This window comes from Chlorocebus sabaeus, chromosome 4 (genome assembly GCF_047675955.1).
Source record: "Chlorocebus sabaeus isolate Y175 chromosome 4, mChlSab1.0.hap1, whole genome shotgun sequence".
Lineage (NCBI taxonomy): Eukaryota > Metazoa > Chordata > Mammalia > Primates > Cercopithecidae > Chlorocebus > Chlorocebus sabaeus.
Genome location: NC_132907.1, coordinates 60,958,795 through 60,979,896, shown reverse-complemented (window position 1 = coordinate 60,979,896; position 21,102 = coordinate 60,958,795). Strand labels below are relative to the sequence as shown.

Below are 21,102 nucleotides of genomic sequence, written 5' to 3'. Positions count from 1 at the left end.
TGGTGATAGGGGTGATGTGGTAGTAGTGGTGGTGATTTGATGGTGATGGTGGTGATGGGGGTGATGGTAGTGGTGATGGTGGTGGGGGTGATGGTGATAGTGGTGATGTGGTAGTGGTGGTAGTGATTTGATGGTAATAATGGTGGTGGTGGTGATGTGGTAGTGGTGGTGGTCATTTGATGGTGGTGGTGGTGGTGATGTGGTGATGGTGGTGGTGGTGGTGATGTGATGGCGGTGGTGATTTGATGATGGTGTTGGTGGTGATGTGGTAACGGTGGTGATTTGATGGTGGTAGTGGTAGTGGTGGTGATGTGGTAGTGGAGGTAGTGATTTGATGGTAATGGTGGTGGTGGTGATGTGGTAGTGATGGTGATGATTTGATGATGGTGGTGGTGGTGACATGGTAATGGTGGTGATTTGATGGTGGCAGTGGTAGTGGTGACGATGGTGATTTGATGGTGGTGATGGTGATTTGATGGTGGTGACGTGGTAGTGGTAATGATGATTTGCCAATGGTGGTGGTGGTTATGTGGTAGTGGTAATGATGATTTGATGGTAGTGGTGGTGGTGATGCAGTAGGGTAGTGGTGATTTGATGATGGTGGTGGTGATTTGATGATGGTAGTAGTAGTGGTGGTGATGTGGTATTGGTAATGATGATTTGATGATGGTGGTGGTGGTGACGTGGTAATGGTGGTAGTGATTTGATAGTGGTAGTGGTAGTGGTGGTGATGGTGACTTGATGGTGGTGATAGTAGTGGCGGTGGTGTGGTAGTGGTAATGATGATTTGATGATGGTGGTGGTGGTTATGTGGTAGTGGTAATGATGATTTGATGGTGCTGGTGGTGATGTGGTAGTGGTAACGATGATTTGATGGTAGTGGTGCTGGTTGAGATGATGGTGATGGCGGTGGTAATGGTGGCATGTGATGTGGTAGCGGTGATGATTTGATGATGGTGATAGTGATGTGGTAATGGTGATGGTGGTTTGATTTGATGGTGGTGATGGTAGTGGTGGTAGTGATTTGATAGTGGTGGTGGTGATGTGGTAATGGTGATAGTGATGATGTGGTGGTTATGGTGGGGTGATGGTGGTAGTGATGGTGGAGTGATGATTGTGGTGGTGGTGGAGATAGTGTTACTAGTGGGGATATGGTAGTGGTGGTGGTAATTTGATGGTAGTGGTGGTGGTGATGACACGGTGGTGGTGATGGTTGGGTGATAGTGGCTGGTGGTGGCAGTGGTGGTGATGTGGTAGTGGTGTTGACTTGATGGTGTTAGTGATTTGATGATAGTGGTGGTGGTGATGTGGTAATGGTGCTGATTTGATGGTGGTGGTGATAGTAGTGGTGATGTGGTAGTGGTGGTAGTGATTTGATGATGGTGGTTGTGGTGGTGGGGATGATGTAGTGGTGGTGATGGTTGGGTAATAGTGGCTGGTGGTGGCAGTGGTGGTGATGTGGTAGTGGTGTTGATTTGATGGTGTTAGTGATTTGATGATAGTGGTGGTGGTGATGTGGTAATGGTGCTGATTTGATGGTGGTGGTGATAGTAGTGGTGATGTGGTAGTGGTGGTAGTGATTTGATGATGGTGGTTGTGATGGTGGTGATGATGTGGTGGTGGTGATGGTTAGGTGATAGTGGCTGGTGGTGGTGGTGGTGGTGATGTGGTAGTGGTAGTGATTTGATGACAGTGGTGGTGGTGATGTGGTAATGGTGCTGATTTGATGGTGGTGGTGGTAGTAGTGGTGATGTGGTAGTAGTGGTGGTGGTGATTTGATGATGGTGGTTGTAGTGGTGATGTGGTGATTTGATGGTGGTGGTGATGATGGTTGTGGTGGTGGTGGTGTGGTAGTGGTGGTGGTGGTGGTGATGTGGTAATGGTGGTAGTTATGAGGTGGTGGTGATGGTGGGGTGATGGTGGTAGTGGTGGCGGTGATGGTGGAGTGATGATGGTGGTGGTGGTGGTATAGGTAGTGGTAGTGGTGGTTATGTGGTAGTGGTGGTGGTGGTGATGTGGTGATATGATGGTGGTGGTAGTGGTGGTGTTGGTGATGTAGTAGTGATGGTTGGGTGATAATGGTGGTGGCAATATGGTGGTGGTGATGGCAGCAGTGGTGGTGGTGGTGGTGGTGATAGTGGGGTGATGGTGATGATGGTGGTGGTGGTGGTGGTAGTGGTGGTGGTATAGCGAGTAATTAACTATGAGAGGAGAGTTGAGAAGGACTCAAGAATGACTCACTGATTTCTGGCCTAGATATCAGTAAACAGAGATGGTTTTAGTATCATTCCAAAAAGAAGTACTATAGAAGAACAGGTTGGGGTAAGAATTAGGTATAATTTTGATTTAGAAATGTTAAGACTGAAGTAACTGTTGGGCTTTTGAGGGTCAGGAGATAGGACCTGGTATTCTGAATGTAGATCTGGCTCAGAGCAATTGATTTAGGGATGTTTAGTGTATCACTGAGATGGCCAAAATGGCCTTGGAGATGAAAGAAGGTTCAAATCAGTTTTTGAGAGAAATTAGTGAGGAAGCTAACTCAGGACAGTGGGAAGACTGTCAAGTAAGGATAAAAGCTTAGGTGGATTGAAAACATTGACTTTGTAAGGACACACATGTATAACGTTGAATTTTTATTTTAGGGAGTGCATAGTAGGCCAATGGTAAGATCAAAAAAGGGGTGTGATGGGGTTGATCCAGAACCTTATCCAGAACTGGGGTAAGAGATTGGGGGAAGGCTAAGAGAAAGTTATGGAGCAGCTGATGGATAGACCAGAACATCTGGTCTATTTTAGAAGGAAATTCAGCCAATGTTATGCTGACTGTGTGAAGAGGGAGGAGTCCAGGAGCTGAAGTCAAGCAACTGGTTACCAGGAGAAAGAGGGGAGAGAGGTCGAAGGTTAGCGAGCTGGCCTCAGATAGTGGGTATGAGAGTGAGAGCTCAGAGCTGGAAGTGGGTGGAGGTGAGTAGGGCATTTGCTCATTTTTAAAAGCTTATTCTGTCATCCTGGTAATTTAAAATGGAAGGTGTCCTGAAAAGTCAAAGTTTAAATCTGTATCTTTGATAAACAAGCTTACTAAAGAAAAACTAAGGGGAGGGGCACAGATAGTTACCTCCCAGAACAAATTCAGTTCTGGTCAGGGTTTGATAATTTCCTTGACAATATAATCTGCAACTCTAACATACCAAAATATTGGCAAATAGTGTAATTTCAAAATAGACATGAATATAAGCAATCAAATTTTCATATTCACAAAGAATGTAGATTAGACAAACACTGCATTGTTTTCCTGAAAGCGTATGTTTTTATGTCAATACATGCTCAATCCCCTTTGAAAAAACTAGTAAATGAATAAGGAGGGTAACAATAAAACTAGCAAATAAGGGGCCTGGAACTACCTACAACCTGGATCCTTGAAGATAAAGTATTTAGGCTATTAAGTATATTTGATTTGATACCATTTTTTTCAGCTTAAAAACTCAAATCAGTGTGGTATAGACAGAAAGCGGGCAAGTATAGCTTCTAAAAGGTCTTAACTGGCACCCAGAAAGAGGGAGGCAGGCTGATAAAATCTAGTTTATTCTATCAGGTTCATTTGATTGGCCTCAAGAAAGACATCCAACTTGTAATGGTTCTCAATCCTGGCTACTTATTAGAATCGCCTGGAGAGCTTTTAGAAATTACTGATGTCTGGGCTCTATTTCAAACCTGTTAATTCAGGATCTCTGGGATGTGGGGTCTGGGCACTGATGTTTTAAAATCTCCCCAGGTGATTATTATATGCAGCTAAGGCTAAGGACTTTAGTCACTGAGGAGTAAATGTGATGCTGAAATTATCTTTTAGATCTAAATAACTTTGCATTTATAGAAATGGCATCTTTAGCCTGTGATGGAAAACAGGTGCCTTGAACAAAATAAATGAAAAAGCAACTGTATAGAGAAATAAGAACCTTCTCAGAGTGCTGAATATTTAGGGGCAAGAGCTTGTCACAGGGAATAATTTTGTCCAGTGGAAAAAATATTATAAATATTTTTAAAAAACAAATAAAATGTGTTGAGTTTACAGATCTATTTTCTAAGAGTTTATCTTACACCAGGGCCTCTGTTAAGAGCTCAACATATATTACCTGTGAAAGTTGTCAGAATCAAAATGGAGCAACTAATGGTAAGAAAAAACCCTGATAAATATGGCCAGGGAAGGCTAGGAAGAATTAGTTCTCACCCTTGTATGCCTGATGATGAAAAAGGCTCTGCAAAAACCAAAACCTTGCGCAAAGGCTATTACAACCTTACACAAAAAATACTTTTGCAATGACATCTGCCCAGCAACTTCCTGAGCAACCTCGGATTGGTGTCACCCTTGTTATTGATCTCTGCAGGAAATTATAATTATTTAAAAACAATTTTGCAATTCTCTTCAACTTTTTTTCCTTTAAAAATTTTCATTTTCTTTAAAAAACCCCTCTTTTCCTTTACCTTCCTAAATATGCACATAGTTAACTGTGGCATACATATTCCCATTGCAATGCCCTATTCCCAAATAAGCTTCATTTTGTTTTAGAGAGCCTCTCTCTGTCTGTTATTTAGGTTAACAGACCTTATTTAATCTTTTGACAACCCCAACTAGGCAGATACATTAAAAATTCCAGTTCTATGACAGAAAAACTGAGTCTTAGAAAGATGTATAGGATCATACAACTAGTAAATGATGGTACTGAGTTCATATTCTAAAACCCCAGTGCTAAACCATTATGATTTACTAACCTATCAAAACATCTTCCTTTAACCGAATAAAAACACTTTCTCTCTAAACTGAGATTTATGCCTGGGGGGTTGGATCACAAGTCCTGCTCCTCAGTTCCTTGCAAAATAAAATGCAAGCAACAAGAAGGAATTCTTTAATGGTTACACACTTAAAAGCATCAACACATCAGGTCTAAATAATTTATATCAACTTGATTAATGAAGTGAGTGTGGAATAATTACATAGAAATCAGAAACCTGTTTTGTAACTACTGTCATGCCATCTCTCTGAGAAGCTCATGTTGATAGTCAATGGAGAGCTAAATGTGAAAATGCATTATGGAAAGTACCATAGAAGCTATTATTAATTTCAGTTTTTCTCAAATTTAATGCCACTGAAATAATCTGGGCTGGGCTTTCCTGATAATTCCTCTTTTTCATGCTCAATGTCTAAAATAATATCATAGTGCACATCAACCAATCAAGAAATGAAGATGATGGCAGAAGGAAAAAAACATTCAATCCAAAACTGTGACTTTGATGAACACTGAGAAGTCTTGTCTTTTCATTTCATGAACTATATATAAAAAACAGATGAGGTGCAAATGCCATGAAAGCACAAACTTAGAACATCTGACTTCCCAAATTAGTAAAAGTCATGATTTTATAAAGTTGGAGATTAAGGAAACATACCCAATACCTTACATATGCCATTAATACAGACATTTCTGCTGTTGCCGCCTTCAAAGCAAGGGGTACCATCAATGACAGCATCCAGCATTTTCTCAGAAAACTGGCCATCTATGGGTCGGCAGTAGAGCTCACAAGGATGTGCTGAAGGGAAAAAAGAAGGCAAATCCTTGCAAGTTAGCTTTTAGCTCAGCATCCTCCCCCAGGATTCCTCTGTACTTATAACCCCCAAGTGTCATTTACTCTGACGATCCTATCTTTTTACCTGCTTGAGACACACCCTGAAATGTGCCTCAAGACACATTTCACACATCCAGGTGCTGAATCCAAGGATTATTTTTCCTTTTTGAAAACAAGTTTTATAATGAATTGAATTAAAAGATTGCTTTAAAATACTCTATTCTTTGCTGTAAACGATGACTCCTTTCTATTCAACATTGAATTGTGCTGATAAAAATAAGGCACTGAGCATCTGGGGTTAGCTTAGAAAATAAGTTATTGCAACCAGCCATGAAGGACTCCAGGCAAGCGGGATGCCTGCTTGTTTCTTGAAGCAAAGTAAGTAGACCTCCAGGGGACAGGCATCCCCTCCCATAGGGCCAGCTTATTGCTACCACAACCTCCATCACCACCAGCATAAACCTGCCCCAACAAATGTCCTCCTCCAGTCTAAGAGGTGCTTAGATTGACAACCATGTGGAAACATTTTGTTGTTGTTGTTGAAACTGAAGCCGACCTGCTTCTCATAGTGCTCCATCCCATCAGCTTGGGTCCTACACTGATTTCATTCTAAGGTTCAGTTTTCTACTCCATTGTGAATGAAGACAGGGTGATCTACAGCACAGGAATATTTACTTAATAAAATACATACCCACATGTTTGTACACAGAATAACCAGAAAGATAGATCACATTTAAATCACAGATTGCCTTAAACATTTTAATAGTGAATACACATATATGATAAGAAGAATTCAAATAATTTTCTTATGAATGTAATGAATGCTTTTCTTTAAGTGAAAAACACAACAATGTCTTCTTTGGCAGGGATTTTGGGGTCTCTTCTGGATGTGTTTATTATGGGCAGGGCTGTTAGTTGCTTCTTTGTGTGATCAGCGGAGGGCTCAATAGTACCAGCCATAAGGCTATTCGTCATGGGCCCACCTCACTGGGCTGGGCACCAAATGCCAAGACTGGGTGCACAGTGATAGCTGTGTCTGCTTGAGGATGCAGTGATCTACGTGGCCAGGAAATGAAAGTGCAAAATTCACACACATGTAACCATGAGCAAAAGCTCTAAATGCTGAAACACTGAACAAACTTGAGACTGAGGCCAAAAACATCTATTCAGAGCTTAAAAGAGATAAGTGAACTAGCTCAGAAGCAGAAAATTAGATATCACATGTTCTCACTTTTAAGTGAGAGCTAAACATCGGACATACATAGACATAAAGATGGAGACAGACTCTGGGGACTCCAAAAGCAAGGAGGGTGGAAGGAGGGTGAGGGTTGCAAAATTACGTATTGCGTACAGTGTTCAATATTTGGGTGCTAGGTACGCTAGAACCCCAATCCCTACCATTATGCATGTAATACCCAGGTAACAAACAAGCACATGTGCTCCCTGAATCCAAAATCAAACAAACAAACAAACAAACAACAAAGCTTAAAAGAGAAAGATATGGCACATGTATACATATGTAACAAACCTGCACATTGTGCACATGTACCCTAGAACTTAAAGTATAATAATTTTAAAAAATTTAAAAAAAAGAAAGATAAAAGCCAATATGTAAATAAAGAAAACCAATGGATTTCACATAAGGTGCAGTGGATAAGTTGTTTGACAAGATAAAGTCAAAATGAGTTGAAGAGATAATTGGATAAAGAGCCAGTGGAAAAGTGTCAAGACTCTGGGACAAAGCATGACTTGGGATTATTGTGTAGCTCCATTTGTGGCAGCATGATTAGCTCTGTTACTGGGCAAACTGGAATAGAAGTACTAAAGGGAACAACCTGGGAACAAGTCTATTCTCCTAACGATGAGAACATCAATCCAGGTGCTGAATCCAAGGATTACTTCATTAAGACCTTGGTTTAAACTTTAGAATTGGATTTGGGATTTTGTATTTGGAATACATAAAGCAAAAATATAAAGCAGCCCTGAATAACTCCAGAGCTTTTCTAAGGAATCATCTATTTCAAGGCTGCTGGGAAGAGTTGGGACCACAGCATGTTCATTGCCGCAATGGAATGTTTATTCAGAGAGAAATGGACAGATTCACTAAGTTGCATTTACATAATGGACTGCTATGCAGCCACTAAAAGGAATGAGGTAAACCAGTAAACCACGATGCCATGATCTACTCAGTGAATCAAGATGCAGAATTGGCAAATTGTGGTTTATCTGTGCGCAAATGAAAACCTGCTGTTAGCATGGTTATCTTGGAGGAATACATTCAATGCAGTGAGATAATAATAATTCATTTTTGTTTCATTCTATTATGTGCACTTGCATTTTTATAAGACACATCTATTCCTTTTAAAAATAATAAGTCTTGGCCCTCACACAGGAAAACTGGAAAAGTCTTCTTTCCCCAGTGATATTTATGACACATCTCCATAAAGAGAGGCCCGAATTTCAAAACTTCCCTCCACCCTGTTTCCACAACACAGGACTAGTACATGCTTTAAGGCTAGACAGGTTAACTGAAGTACACTGTCCACAAGAAACACACATGTGTGTTGACTATAAGTATAGTGGTTTATGGAGTCTTAGAAATTATCTAGGAAATAACATTTGTAATAACAACAATGACAGCACACAGATCCTCTGCTGCGACTCTCCCAGAGCTCCCACCACCATGACCTATAGGTGTGCCTCAGGCCAGGGAGAACGCTGTGTTTGAAAGCAGTCATCCTAAATGGAAAGTTCAGTGCTATTGAAGGCTTTTATAAGGCTGAGCCTGAGGTCCTCCTTCTCTGTCCCCTCCTTCTCTGGCCTTTGTCTTTCATGGTGCTCTGAAGGGCTCTCGTTATATCATTAAGTTGTCCTGTGACACAGGGATCTACAGGAGGAGGCAAAGGTGGTAACGGATGGTCTTAATTCTTGGGAGTCATCACTGGTATCAGAGATTCTCTGTGCCAGACATCAACCTTGTTGAGTTCATCATCTCTATAGAGTTGAGTACTTTCCTTGTCTCACATTTATCCCCCGGCCCTGATGCAGCCTTTTGTAGGGTCATGTGATTTTTTGCCCTCTAGCTTTCAAGAGCTTTCAAGTCCATTTATAATTCAGCTAAGTGAAAGCTCTAAAACTAATTTACTAGTGAACTCTCACCCTCACATTGTCTGATTAGTCCTCTCAAAGGGAACTTAGGAAAAGAGATGAACTTACCGAATCAAAGTTCGCATTTTCAATTTTGCAGAAACAGGGTGACTCAACATTTTTGGATAATGATCTTAATAAATGATAGAAATGAAAGCTCTAACTTGCTAAAAAGAATGAGAATATTTCTTAGGTAAGGAAAAGTTTTGATGCATTTCATGTTTTGTGAATAGACTGGAATGTGAGTTTCATCATTTTAAAGAATACAGTTTCTAAAATCCATTCACAGGCAGGGCTTCATGGGCATAAGACCTGTGCTTTTATCCAGGACCTCACACTTGGTTGAATGCTGTTGTCTCTGTCTTGCGATTCTTAATCATTTTACCTTTGAACTTGTGCTGGGTAAGGGAAGGCCAAAATGGGAAGGCGGTGTGCACATGAAGAGAAGTGCTGTGCACCCCTGCCGCTCCTCAACAGAGCCCAAGAAATACTAAACCTCAAAGCAAAAGGCATAACTTAAAATGTTTTATTGATGCAAGAAGTTATGTTTAACTTAAAAAGGAAGCTCAGCTTAAGGACTAAAATCAAATCGGCTTGGGGGAAAAAACAAAAATGAAAACTTGTGACTGTATCACAGTCCAAAATAAGTCAAGTAATTACCAAGTGTCTGAACTCTCTGGCTGGTCTAAAATGGCATTCTTGTACTTTCTAATATGGTAATCTTATTGTAATCCCCACAATAAACGGAAATATGTATTAGTGAAATAGAAGAAGACATTAAAGTGAATATATTCTATAGTAACCATAGAAAGGTATAGAAACAAAAGCAGAAATAATTTTTTAAAATGAATTAAACCCTTGTCATTGATGTTTTATTTTAATTTAATTTAATTTAATTTAATTTAATTTAATTTTATTTTATTTTATTTTATTTTATTTTTTTGAGACGGAGTCTCTCTCTGTCGCCCAGGCTGGAGTGCTGTGGCGCAATCTCGGCTCACTGCAAGCTCCGCCTCCCGGGTTCACGCCGTTCTCCTGCCTCAGCCTCCCGAGTAGCTGGGACTACAGGCACCTGCCACCGCGCCCGGCTAATTTTTAAAATTTTTCTGTAGAGGCAGGGTCTTACTTTGTCACCCAGGCTGGAGTGAAGTGGTGCAATCATAGGTCATTACAGCCTCAAACTTCTGTGCTGAAGCGATCCTCCCGCCTCACCCTCCTGACTAGTTAGGTTTACAGGCATGCACCACTATGCCTGGCTGTATTGATGTATTAGATTAGGGTAAGTGCAGTACCCTAGAAACAGAAATAGAAAAAAGAGTTTTCTATTTACTGTATAGTTTTAAGTTCTGTCTTCTGGTTAAGATGCTTAAGAAGTAAACTTAGAATCACAACTTAAATTATTTAAGCAATATAATAATTAGTCATCAATGCTTAAATGTTTAGAAAACACTGGTTTTCAAGGGCAAGATATATAGGTTTAATAAACTGAGCCTTAATCATAATAAAAAGGGTTGTTGGGTTTTCCACCAGAGCTCCTGGCTTATGAAATAATCAAGGTTTTAAAGACATGAACATTGCCTTAGGGAAAATTCAAAATTCAGTGCATTGGTCCTAAAGAAATGAACTTAACCAAGTCCCTGTGTGTTTTTGTGCTTAACGACCAGGCTGCAGAGTCAGGCCTGGGCTAACTCTTGGTTCTATCTCATAGTCTGAGTTTGGGCAAGTTACATAGGTCCTCTGAACCTATTACCTCATCTCTAAAAATTGGGTCAAAAATAGCTTTCCTTGAAGGGTTTTCTTGTGGAGATAAAATTAGGAAAAAATATATAAAGTGTTGCGGGAAGTATCACTGTTCACTGAGGGAGTAGAAAACTCTGCTGTATGTTTATTTTATCCTCTGGTGATTTCTAAAAGGATGCCTGGGAGGCTGTAAGGCACTCAATATTTGGCACAGAAAAAACGCTCCATACATCCTTGTTGACATGAATGAACTACTGCCAGGGATGCCTGTTAACTAAGCAAAATAGCAACTCTGTAGACAGAGTATAATGGGGGAAGTAATCAGTGTGCTGTTCAAGGTAGTGGCTATTCAGGTTAGCAGATAAGTCATTGTCTGCTAATGACCAAATAATAGCATAAGAATCTGTAAAGAAACTACGGGGATAGAGGATGAATGCTGATAGACTGGGTAGGAAGTAAGGTCAGAGGGTGGCAAACTTCATCTGAGTTAGAGAAGCAAATCAATCACTCCAAAGTGAGTGGGACTGATGTCAACTTGTGTAACTCTCACTTCTTAGTCAAAAAGTAGGCACATGATGAATGCTTGCAAACAAATGAAAAGCAAAGCTGAATCAAATCTTTTTATTCCAAGTCCAGCTACTTGAGCCATCAGACTTAGATACACACAAATCCAACAGTGTATCTGGGAGGGGGATCCCATACTAAGCACCTGTGATACCACTGGAGCAGCTATGCTATCTTAGCTCTGATAGGCCGCTCATTCAGAGTCTACAGGACCACTGACCCAAATAGTTTTAACAAATTGAGAATGTGCAGGATATACATATAGATAGCATGGACTGGATGTGCCTTTCATCACTTGATAATTTTGGAGTACACCTGGGTATATGCATGAGTTTTCCTGTATTCAAATGCCTGACTCAGGAAACTAAATTGCACCAATAACTGAGTGGTTTTTCCCTCCAGAGCATAAATGACACTGAACAATTGGGGGCAAGGAGCAATCATTGCCCTTGACAACTGAGAGCCATCAGGGTATTTCGGATACCTGAGCTGAGCAAAGCACTGCAGAATCTTTCTTTCAAATGCTATTGCATAAGTCTAACAGCCCAAATACATGATTCTCAAATCTGTGATTTTTCTTGTGTCCTATCACCCTGGATTTTTTGGAACTCAAAAATCATGAACAATTTGATGAGCTATTTTTTACTACCTTGCCTTAAATTTCTTTAACACAGGAAAATCTTTTCTGTTTCATTTCTTACTCAGATAACAACAAACAACACGAATATGTTTTTAGATGTTGATCTCTGGCTAACAGTCATTGATTCTTCCTCATTTTAAGGAGAGAATGTGTCTGGAAGTTTTGCCAAGGCCGCTGTTCCATTCTCCAACTCCATTATGTCCCCATCCCTCTTGTGCAACATTCAGATGTTTGATTTTACTTTTTACCCTTCTCATACTCCTGTACGTATAAAAATGTTGATTTCTGGCCCAGAGCTGGTTTTTGATCTTTCATTCCTATTTTCTTGCCTTTCCGCCTGTTATTCTACTCCCACTCAGAATGACTCTATTTTGAATGCCTTCCCTTTTCTTTCTTCTGGTGGAAAGACTGCTCACGAAAGCATGAGTAGTCTTCAGAATCATCAACTGCTTCACTGGAAGCCTTTTTGTTGCAATTACTTCAAACCCATAATGACCTTCTCTTCTGAATTTCTGACAAAATCACAGTCAGTTCCTCGTGTCCATCAACAAGCAATTAGTTACTGAATTCCTACATGTCCTATTAATGGCTCAATTGCACCTCAGCTGTTTTGAAGTGAGTCACCATGTTTTATAAACTTCTTTTATCTCTCACAAAGCCCAGACAGAGTTGAATGTATTCAGCCTTCAACATTTACTGATCAACTTAACCAGGTCAGTGTTTCCATCTTCTAAATTACAAAATTCCTGGGGTACAATTTTCTTTGTTAAACTTGGTATGGATCACAGAAACCTTGACTAACAGACAAATGCTTTGAGAATGGCTGTTCCCTAGATCTGAGATATACCATTACAGCTCCTTACCTGGGTTAAAAATGGGAAACCAGTGGTAGAGTTCATTCTTGTAGGGAACAGTGTCAAATTCACTGCACTGCATCTGCCGAAATGTTGGTGCCTCTGAGCGACAGGGGTGGACGTTGCACAAGCGATAGCGTTTTCTTTCTCCAGTGCAATATTTTCCTCCAAACTTTGGCCTACAAATGAAACAGACAAGTTATTCTTTTAGTTTGCTTAAATGCCAACATTTTCCTTTAAAATTCCTGTGGTATCTGGCCTTGACAAACGATGTCTCTCTATGCCCTCAAAACTTACCTTTTAAATAAATGCTTCAAATTTTACACATTTTTTCCTTGCCTGCCAACATTTCAGTCCTAATGTATAGTAGCTTATTTTGAAATAGTTTATATATTACTTCCACCTATATATCCTCCAGCTGAAATCTATGCCAAAAAGGATACATTTTCCTTCCAAGTATGCTCCTTCTCTGATTCATATTTGATGAATTAAAAGTGGTCAGATTTCAGAATCATCCATCTGTGCCTTCCTTGGATCCCACAGTCAATCAGTTGCCTGGTCATCAGCTGTCTACTTACATTTGTTTCATACACTTCAACTTTACAATAATCAAACCAGTCCAATTCTTATCTTCATTCCTATCTCTACTTTTAAAATTCTTATCTCCATTTCTATCTCTACTTTTAAAATTAAACCCACAGTACAGGCAATTATCAGGTTAAATTTTCAGATGACCTTAATTATTTTAGCTTCTGTTTTAAAATCTCTAATGGCATCCAATGGTCACATCAGCCTCCTGAGCTTGGCATTCAAAGCCCTCACAATCCTGCCTTAACTCACTTTAACAATTTACTTCCCACACTCTGCTTCATGTTACACTGCTCCAGTGGTGCCACCTGCCTTATTTGCTATTTCTTTTCTGGGCCTTTAGATAGATTTTTTCCTCCTTTAAAGTCTCCACATATATACATACTGCTCATGCTTGAAGAACCAAATAAATGCTACCTCCCTCATGAATCCTTCCTGGATTTCCACCAGAAGTAATTTTTTTTCTCCTCTTCAGCGACACTGTGTGTGCCAGTTGCCTGCACGTCCTGAACCTATCATTCCCAAAGATAGTTCTTTGATGGCACAATCGAAGCTCTGTGTCCTCTGTGGTGCCTAATAGTACTTAGGGCGTAGAATGCTCTTAATAGATATTCAATGGGTGAATAAGTTAATCTTATTTTAGAAAAATCACTCTTCGATTTTTCTTTCCTTTGTGATACACTTGAGGGCATAACAGCCTTACTGTCAGGATCAATGGATCACTCATAATGGGAGAGGGGTTTACAGCTCTCAGAGAGGTGAGGAAACTATCCTTTGAGAAGGTTCCCGGGCACGGCTTCTGGCCTTCATCTTGGGGCAGTATCTGAATCGGGGAGTGTGCCTCCTATTGCAGGAGTGCCAATAGTCTGGAGTTTTAATTTGTCATTATCTTTTTGTTAGGTGGATCTGAACAAGTTACCTTATTTCTCTGAGCCTCAGTTTTTTTTTTTTTCATTTGTAAAATGAGCATAATAGTTTCTATCTCACAAGTCGTGAGTACTGCATGAGACAATGCACACACTGATTTAGTAGAGTAGCTAACACAGAATGAGAGCTCAATAACTGATAGCACTTTTTTGGTTATTGTGAATAATAATCAATCAGTATTTATATACTACCACATGCTCAACACTACGTTCAGGGAGAAGAGAGTGCAAACCAAGGTCAACCCATGTTCTATGCTTCCTAGAAGTTTACAATTTAGTTGAGGAGAAAAAAATAACCTATATAAGAAATGAGAGAAAATTTAAGACAGGAGTTATGTATCCCAGACTGAAAGTACAATGAAAGTTTTGCGAAGGGAGAAAGCCATGGAAATGAGGCAGTTGGGAAGGATTTATGGAAGGACTTGTCCTGGAGAATGGTCTTAAAGGATGGCTGGAAAGTGCTTCTCAGTGCAAAGGCAGAAGGCATGTCGAGTGAGCAGTCCAGATGGAATCATATCCCAGAGACACAGAAAGCCAGAACAACTCCATGAAGGATACAGGTGGTAGTGGCAGAGCCAAGATTTGAATCATCATCTTCCTTGATCCAAAGCCTGAGCTCTTATCCACTGTGTTACACTGCCTGACCACGAAATCCTGAGAGACAGAGAACTCAAATCCTGGCAGTCTAGTCAAGTACTGGTTGTAGCTGTAATTCTTGTTGGTTCTGCAGTACTTTGTTCTCCTTGAATGCACATGAGATTTTCTATACCTCCCCTCCCTCAATGTGGCCTGAATAAGCTTGTGTTCCTCGCTCATGAAAGAGCTTTGACCAAGGCAGCTCACATAGTAGGCTCATCATTTGTTGACTCCCTGTAGGAGGTACTAAGAATTGTCCTTGCTATTTAAGGTTAGGCTGGTTTTCTGTTTGTGATGATGGAGTCACACTCTATGACCTGGTATCTCTCCAATTCATTTCCATCCAATCAATATCACTGACAGCCTCTTATGAGCCAAGCTCTGCTGGGTTCTCACTAGACAGTTGACCTACGGCAAAGATGCAGTCTCAAGATCAGCTGGCTCATGCAGTGGCCTGAATCTGTGACTTGAATCACAGATCCGAATCTATGATGTGGTGCCACTGGCAGTGTTAGCAATGAATTTAAGCACACCGGCAATGGAGAACAGGCATGTCCACTCACCCAAAGAGACTCTATGACAAACTGTGGCCTTGGAGGTGAGAATTAGAACTACTTTCTCCTGAAGCCAGGTTAAAGATTCATCCTTCACATCCTCAACTAGGAGTTCCCTTCTCTGGTAGCCACAGGTCACTGACCAGCCTCCCAAGAAGGTTAAACACTGGTGGTGTCTGAATATACAGCATTGACAATAAGTCTCAGAGCAAATTGCCTTTCTTTTCTGATCTCTCAAATGAAAATGGAAATCACATTTCTGGATCACATGGAAACAAACTGTTAAATGACAATTTTCTCTAAAAATAAAGTACTCTATGAGAAACTCTTGGTTTTGAATTTTGGAAGTCACAGAAATCCAATATTTAAATGAAAACAACTTTCATCAAAGGGTGAAATTTTGAAATAATTTTGTGAAGAATTTCCAAATGCATGTTTATAAATGTGGTAAATGATAAAGATATCATAATAACTACTGTTTATTGACACCTTATTTTGTAGTAGATACTGTGTTAAATTCCTTACACATACTAACTTATTAACCCTTAGAAAAAATATATAACATATATAGTGTATATATGTATATATGTAATGTATACATGCATATATATACATATATACATGTACTTATATATAAATACCATACATCTAGGTAATACAGTTATTAACGAAAAGGATAAATAATCTTTGGAACTGAGATACTGAGGGATAAAATCACTTTTATTGCTTGCCTTTTAAAAAATGTGACTCCTACTCTTCAAAGTAGATAAATGTAAATCCAGGTAAAATAAACAATGTAATTTCCACTTAAAGGAGGTATCACATATACACTTTCAAGAAATTACTTGGGAGACAGTATATCAGAAAATAATGACATTAAGAATGTAATGTGTATTTGGAAAACAAGGAAGTTTAAATTTACCTCATATATAATATTATGATACAAATAGAATATATGAAAAATTAAGCAATTTGCTTAAACAATTGAAAGTCACTTGTAAAATAACATTTACAGAATCCTTAACAGGCTACTATGGAACTTTAGGGCTTATAAAAATCCTTATCTAAAAATATTAAAAATAATTATCCTCAAAAACATATCTATTTTACTAGTTGCTTAAGGAAATAAATATTCTCATAACATTGTATATTCATTATCATTGAAAACAAGCTATAATCTTATCAGCAAAATTGGGTTTCACTAATCTCTACTGATAAAATGGAGTTATTTAAAAAGATTTAATTGCATAATCTCCTAGAGGCTTTCACATCGATTGCACATTTAAAATAAATTTGCTTTATTTCCCCAAATGATAAAATCAGCTTACTTATCCAAGTTTTAATAAGAATCCAGTGCCAAGCCAAAATGAAACAATACAAAACAGAACCACTTATTTTCCCACTCTCTGTGGATCTTCTTGTTCCTTTTTGTCCCGGGGAACCCATTTAATTTCCCCGGAGGAGGCTTGGGGTCACTGAGGTCATGCCATTCAAGACTGCCCCCACCCCCAATCCCCAGCACATGTGGAGGGAAGGGGAATATATTTATCTGAACTCACTCAGGGTTGTTGCAGAGCCTCTCTGCACTCTGGACTCCAGCCCCACAGGTCCTGGAACAGTGGGACCAGGGTGACCAGCGGCCCCAGCCTCCAGGGATGCTCTCTGGTTTCTTCCCCACTGTGATGCACTTGCCTGCCATACACCACTGGAAAGGGAAGAGACAGAAGATGGCCATGTCAGCAAGGTTACCATAGCAAGCTGAGCCAAGAGCCCTAGAAGTCTAAACCCAATTCCTGCAAGCAAGCCAGCTTTCTACAGTCACACATCAGATGTCAAACAAGGAGGGGCCCATACAAGTTTCTGCCAAGAGTCTTGGGTTTTAGAATCAGAGTTTCAGGAATGGAAGGAAACTTTACGTTGCCTAATCACAGAGGTGCCACACAGTGTGGATGGCAGATTGCGCCGGAGATTGTAAATCAACATACTACTTCTTTCATTGAGAAAGTCTTGTTATGAAAAGCATGTCAGCTTAATATGCTTAGTAACATAGTTGCTTAGTAACATAGTTGATTTACTTTCTGGTGCATGATCCTTATCTTGTTGCAAACCACAATAGTTCACAGACTGGCACAGTGAATAGCACTTCTTTATAGCTCTCTGGGTACTTAATGACTGCAACAGAGAACTCACCCTCTGCAAAAAGTCAATTTCACTGCCAAAACACACTCGTTGTTACGAAGTTCTTCATCATATCAAGAAAAAAATTCTGCTTTCCTTTAACTCTACCCATTGTTTGCAGCTCTGCCCTTTCAAGCAACTAAGAAAACATCCACTCTCTTCCCTCTTCAAGGCAATCCTTCCACAACTATCGGTTTAGGAGAGTGAATATACAAAAATGAAAACAAAGAGAAATGCTACGTGGTTGTCATGAATAACCACATTTCCTGGAGGATTTGGACGTGTTTTATTGCCTGATATCCTTTTTGTCCCCTTGTTTTTTTTGGCCACTGTGCATTTTATCCGGGTTCAATAATCTCAGTGACGGGTCCTGCCACACTCAAGCTGCATAAAGATGCCCACTAAACACATAAGCTCTAGGCCCACAAGAAACCCAGTCTAGAGGATATCAAACCTCTCTGAGTTCTGTGGTGTCTGACTTGCCTGCTTAGTAAAGCAGAAGAACTTCAAGAAATGCAGTCATGTCAGCTGATGAGAAAGAAGATGATAAGTGGCCTAAATCCTGCATTTTTGGGAAGAAGAAGCTGCTGGCTTATCCTTTCCAATCTTCAATATGTGAGAAAAAAAGTCAAAAGGAAGGCTGATAATAAGCTTAGGAAATGTTGACTATAAACTCCATAGAAGTTCATCAGGGAAAGATGAAACAGATGTTTTGCAAGTGAAGCATGAAACTGAACCTCAGCCCTCCCTCCTTAACTACCTGCTCCCAATGCAGGTTCACCAGGAGTGGTGGATGTAGGGTGCTCTCCTCTGGCTGGTCTGACTGTATGACCTCCATCTACTGCTCCTCCCTCAGAGAGAGCTGCCCTCTAGGGCCTTCTCCTCAGCTCCTCCCAAGAACTCTGCCCACCGCCCTCCCACCTCATTCCATGGCCTGACACATCACCTTCTTCTCACCACATTGAGTTCCATCTGCAGCAGCATCCAGCTTAGAACGACAAAAGCCCTTCACGGAGCACCACAGTGTCTGGCAGACATTCTAGAAAACAAATTGCACTTTTTTTTGTATTTTCAAAACTTGCCCCAAAGCATTTCTATCGTTATGGTAAAATATGCACACTCATCCACACACTCATAATAAATGCCACTGTTGCTAGTGACTAAGAGTGACAGAAAGTAATCATTAGAGTTTGCAGTTCAAGCTTAACTTGGACTTTGTCATCATTCATAAACAATGGTCTATAGATCATACTAAGTAATATGGAAATGAGGGATAAAACCTATTTTCTAAGGGTTGAGAGGGTCATTTCTATATGTTTGGCACAATATCTAGCACTCATTGCCCTTGGGAAGGGTAACTGGTGATCGTCTATGAAAGGTAAATCTAAACCATGACTGGAAGGCAACCTGATTACTAACAGTTGGGGGTTATAACTTGAGCCTGCTCAGTGAAGAAAACGGAAACTCTTCCATGTAGAAAGCCTCAGCTTGTTCACTTATTACCTAAAGTAGTCAGCTGGTTTCAGTTTCCAGAAAGACAGCTGCATATTCCTTCTTATTTCTGGACAAAAGAAGGTTGGCAGGATTCTCAGATGCCATCTGAAATGGCTTAGCTGCTTCCATCTATCTATTAGTATTTTTTTCTGTCTATTCATCTTCCATAGTTCTATCCACTTATTGTGTTCTACACTGTATGTGTTTTTTCATTATATGACTTCATATTTTAAGCCATTTTAGAAAATTATCAATCTTTCTCTCTCTAAACTTTGCCTCTCCTTTCTCTCCTTTTGGAACCCATAATTGTTGTTGATGGACCTTCTTATTCTGTGCTTTGTGTTTCAACCTCACTTTCATATTCCTCAGCTCTCAATCTTCTTGTATATGAAAACTGAACAAGCTTTCTCCTCCATCACACACCCCTAAGAAGCACCCAAATGGGATGGGAAGTAATTTTCTCAGTTCTAAATTCCAGTTGATTGATTTTCTTTTCAACTGTGTCAAGTCTGCTCTTTAATCCATCCTCTGAATTTTTAAGTCAATAACCACACTTTCCACTTCCAGAAGTTTTATTTATTCCTCATCATATCTGCCTTACATATATCTTATGGTATTTTTTTCTCATATACAATTCGTTCCTATATATTTATTTTATTATCCCTATATAAAAATTCAAATTTTGAAAGTTCTTAAGGGCTTATTGTCTCTTCTCACTTAGCTGAAGATAGACTACAGTAGATTTTGAATTAGAGGCTGAATTATGAACTCATCTGAAGGGTGGCTTTTTTTTTTTTTTTTTTGAGATGGAGTCTCACTCTGTTGCCTAGGCTGGAGTGCAGTGGGGCAATCTCGGCTCACTGCAAGGTCCGCCTCCTGGGTTCACGCCATTCTCCTGCCTTAGCCTCCTGAGTAGCTGGGACTACAGATGCCCGCCACCATGCCTGGCTAATTTTTTGTATTTGTAGTAGAGATGGGGTTTCACGGTGTTAGCCAGGATGGTCTTGATCTCCTGACCTCATGTTCCGCCCACCTCGGCCTCCCAAAGTGCTGAGATTACAGGCATGAGCCACTGCACCCGGCCTAGGATGGCTTTATCTATTGGAGTTTCGTGCCACCTTGGTTGAGTGTTGGTTCCTCTGGGTCAGTTTCACCTTCATTTCCAGGCATCCATGGTAACTCCAGGCCAAATGTTTTATTTATTATTATTATGATTATTATTGCAGTGAAGGTACTCTAGCTATACAGCGTACAAATTTAAACTCTAGATTAGCATGAGCATGGCCTGTAGTAAAGAATTTCCAAGTGAGAAAGTTATTCACCAATATTTCCACACCCCCCCCCGCCACTTCCCCATTAGAAACCAGGCTGAGATGAAAGATGCTTCTCTCTCATCTCTCTTTCCTTTTGGTTGATTTCTTCTAGTTCATCCTTTCAGTGAAGCATAACTCTATGAGAATAGCAGTCCATGCAAAGGTCTTGGTTCTAATTCCTGGCCCTGTTCAAGGAGAATACATCATTGTCTCTTCCAACGTGGATGTGAAAACCCACACAACCCTTTTGTTATCTCCACTTCAGCCTCAATATCTATTCATGCTTATCACTCCCCCTTTTATTTTTTTTCCTACTTTCTGTGGATTTCTTTTACTTTAAGTTCACTGAGCATTTAGAAAGGATGATGTGCTAGGTGAATGGTACACAGAAACTTTGTACTATTTTTTTTCAATTTATTTGGAGTTTAAACTATTTCAAAATAAAAAGTTATAACATGGATGATGCTACATTTTCTGGTATTTTAGGGTGTTGTTAATATGGAAAATGATGAGGTTATCTTGGCTGCCATATAAAGGGATCTGAAGTCTTCATTCACTTATCTATTGAGTGCCTACTATGTGCTAGGCATTGCTGAGTGTCAAGGATAAAAATTTCCTCAGAGAGCTGACATGGTAGGAAAGGAGACAGTCCAGTAAACAAGAACCTAAAATATAGTCTAATAAAGCTTTGACATAGGAAATTCAGGATAGGATATAAAAGAATATTTAAGCTGAGACTCAAATGATGAGCAGAAGGGATGATTCCGAGGAACCAGAGTGTGCAGGGTTCTAGAGGTTGTGGAGAACCCAGCACTTTCAGAGAATGGAGGCTGTTCATGACAGATAAATATGG

General features: G+C 39.9%; 1 protein-coding gene across 1 annotated transcript in view; it reads right to left on the bottom strand.

The window, feature by feature from the left end:
• ADAMTS12 (ADAM metallopeptidase with thrombospondin type 1 motif 12) overlaps positions 1-21,102 on the bottom strand; it is a 372,068-nt gene that overhangs the window by 95,306 nt on the left and 255,660 nt on the right. Inside the window, exons 10-13 of the mRNA XM_007961310.3 lie at positions 18,389-18,481; positions 16,824-16,969; positions 12,570-12,739; positions 5,446-5,579 (exon numbers count right to left, since the gene is read on the bottom strand). Coding sequence (XP_007959501.3) covers positions 5,446-5,579; positions 12,570-12,739; positions 16,824-16,969; positions 18,389-18,481 — 543 coding nt within the window. The remainder of the gene's footprint in view (positions 1-5,445; positions 5,580-12,569; positions 12,740-16,823; positions 16,970-18,388; positions 18,482-21,102) is intronic.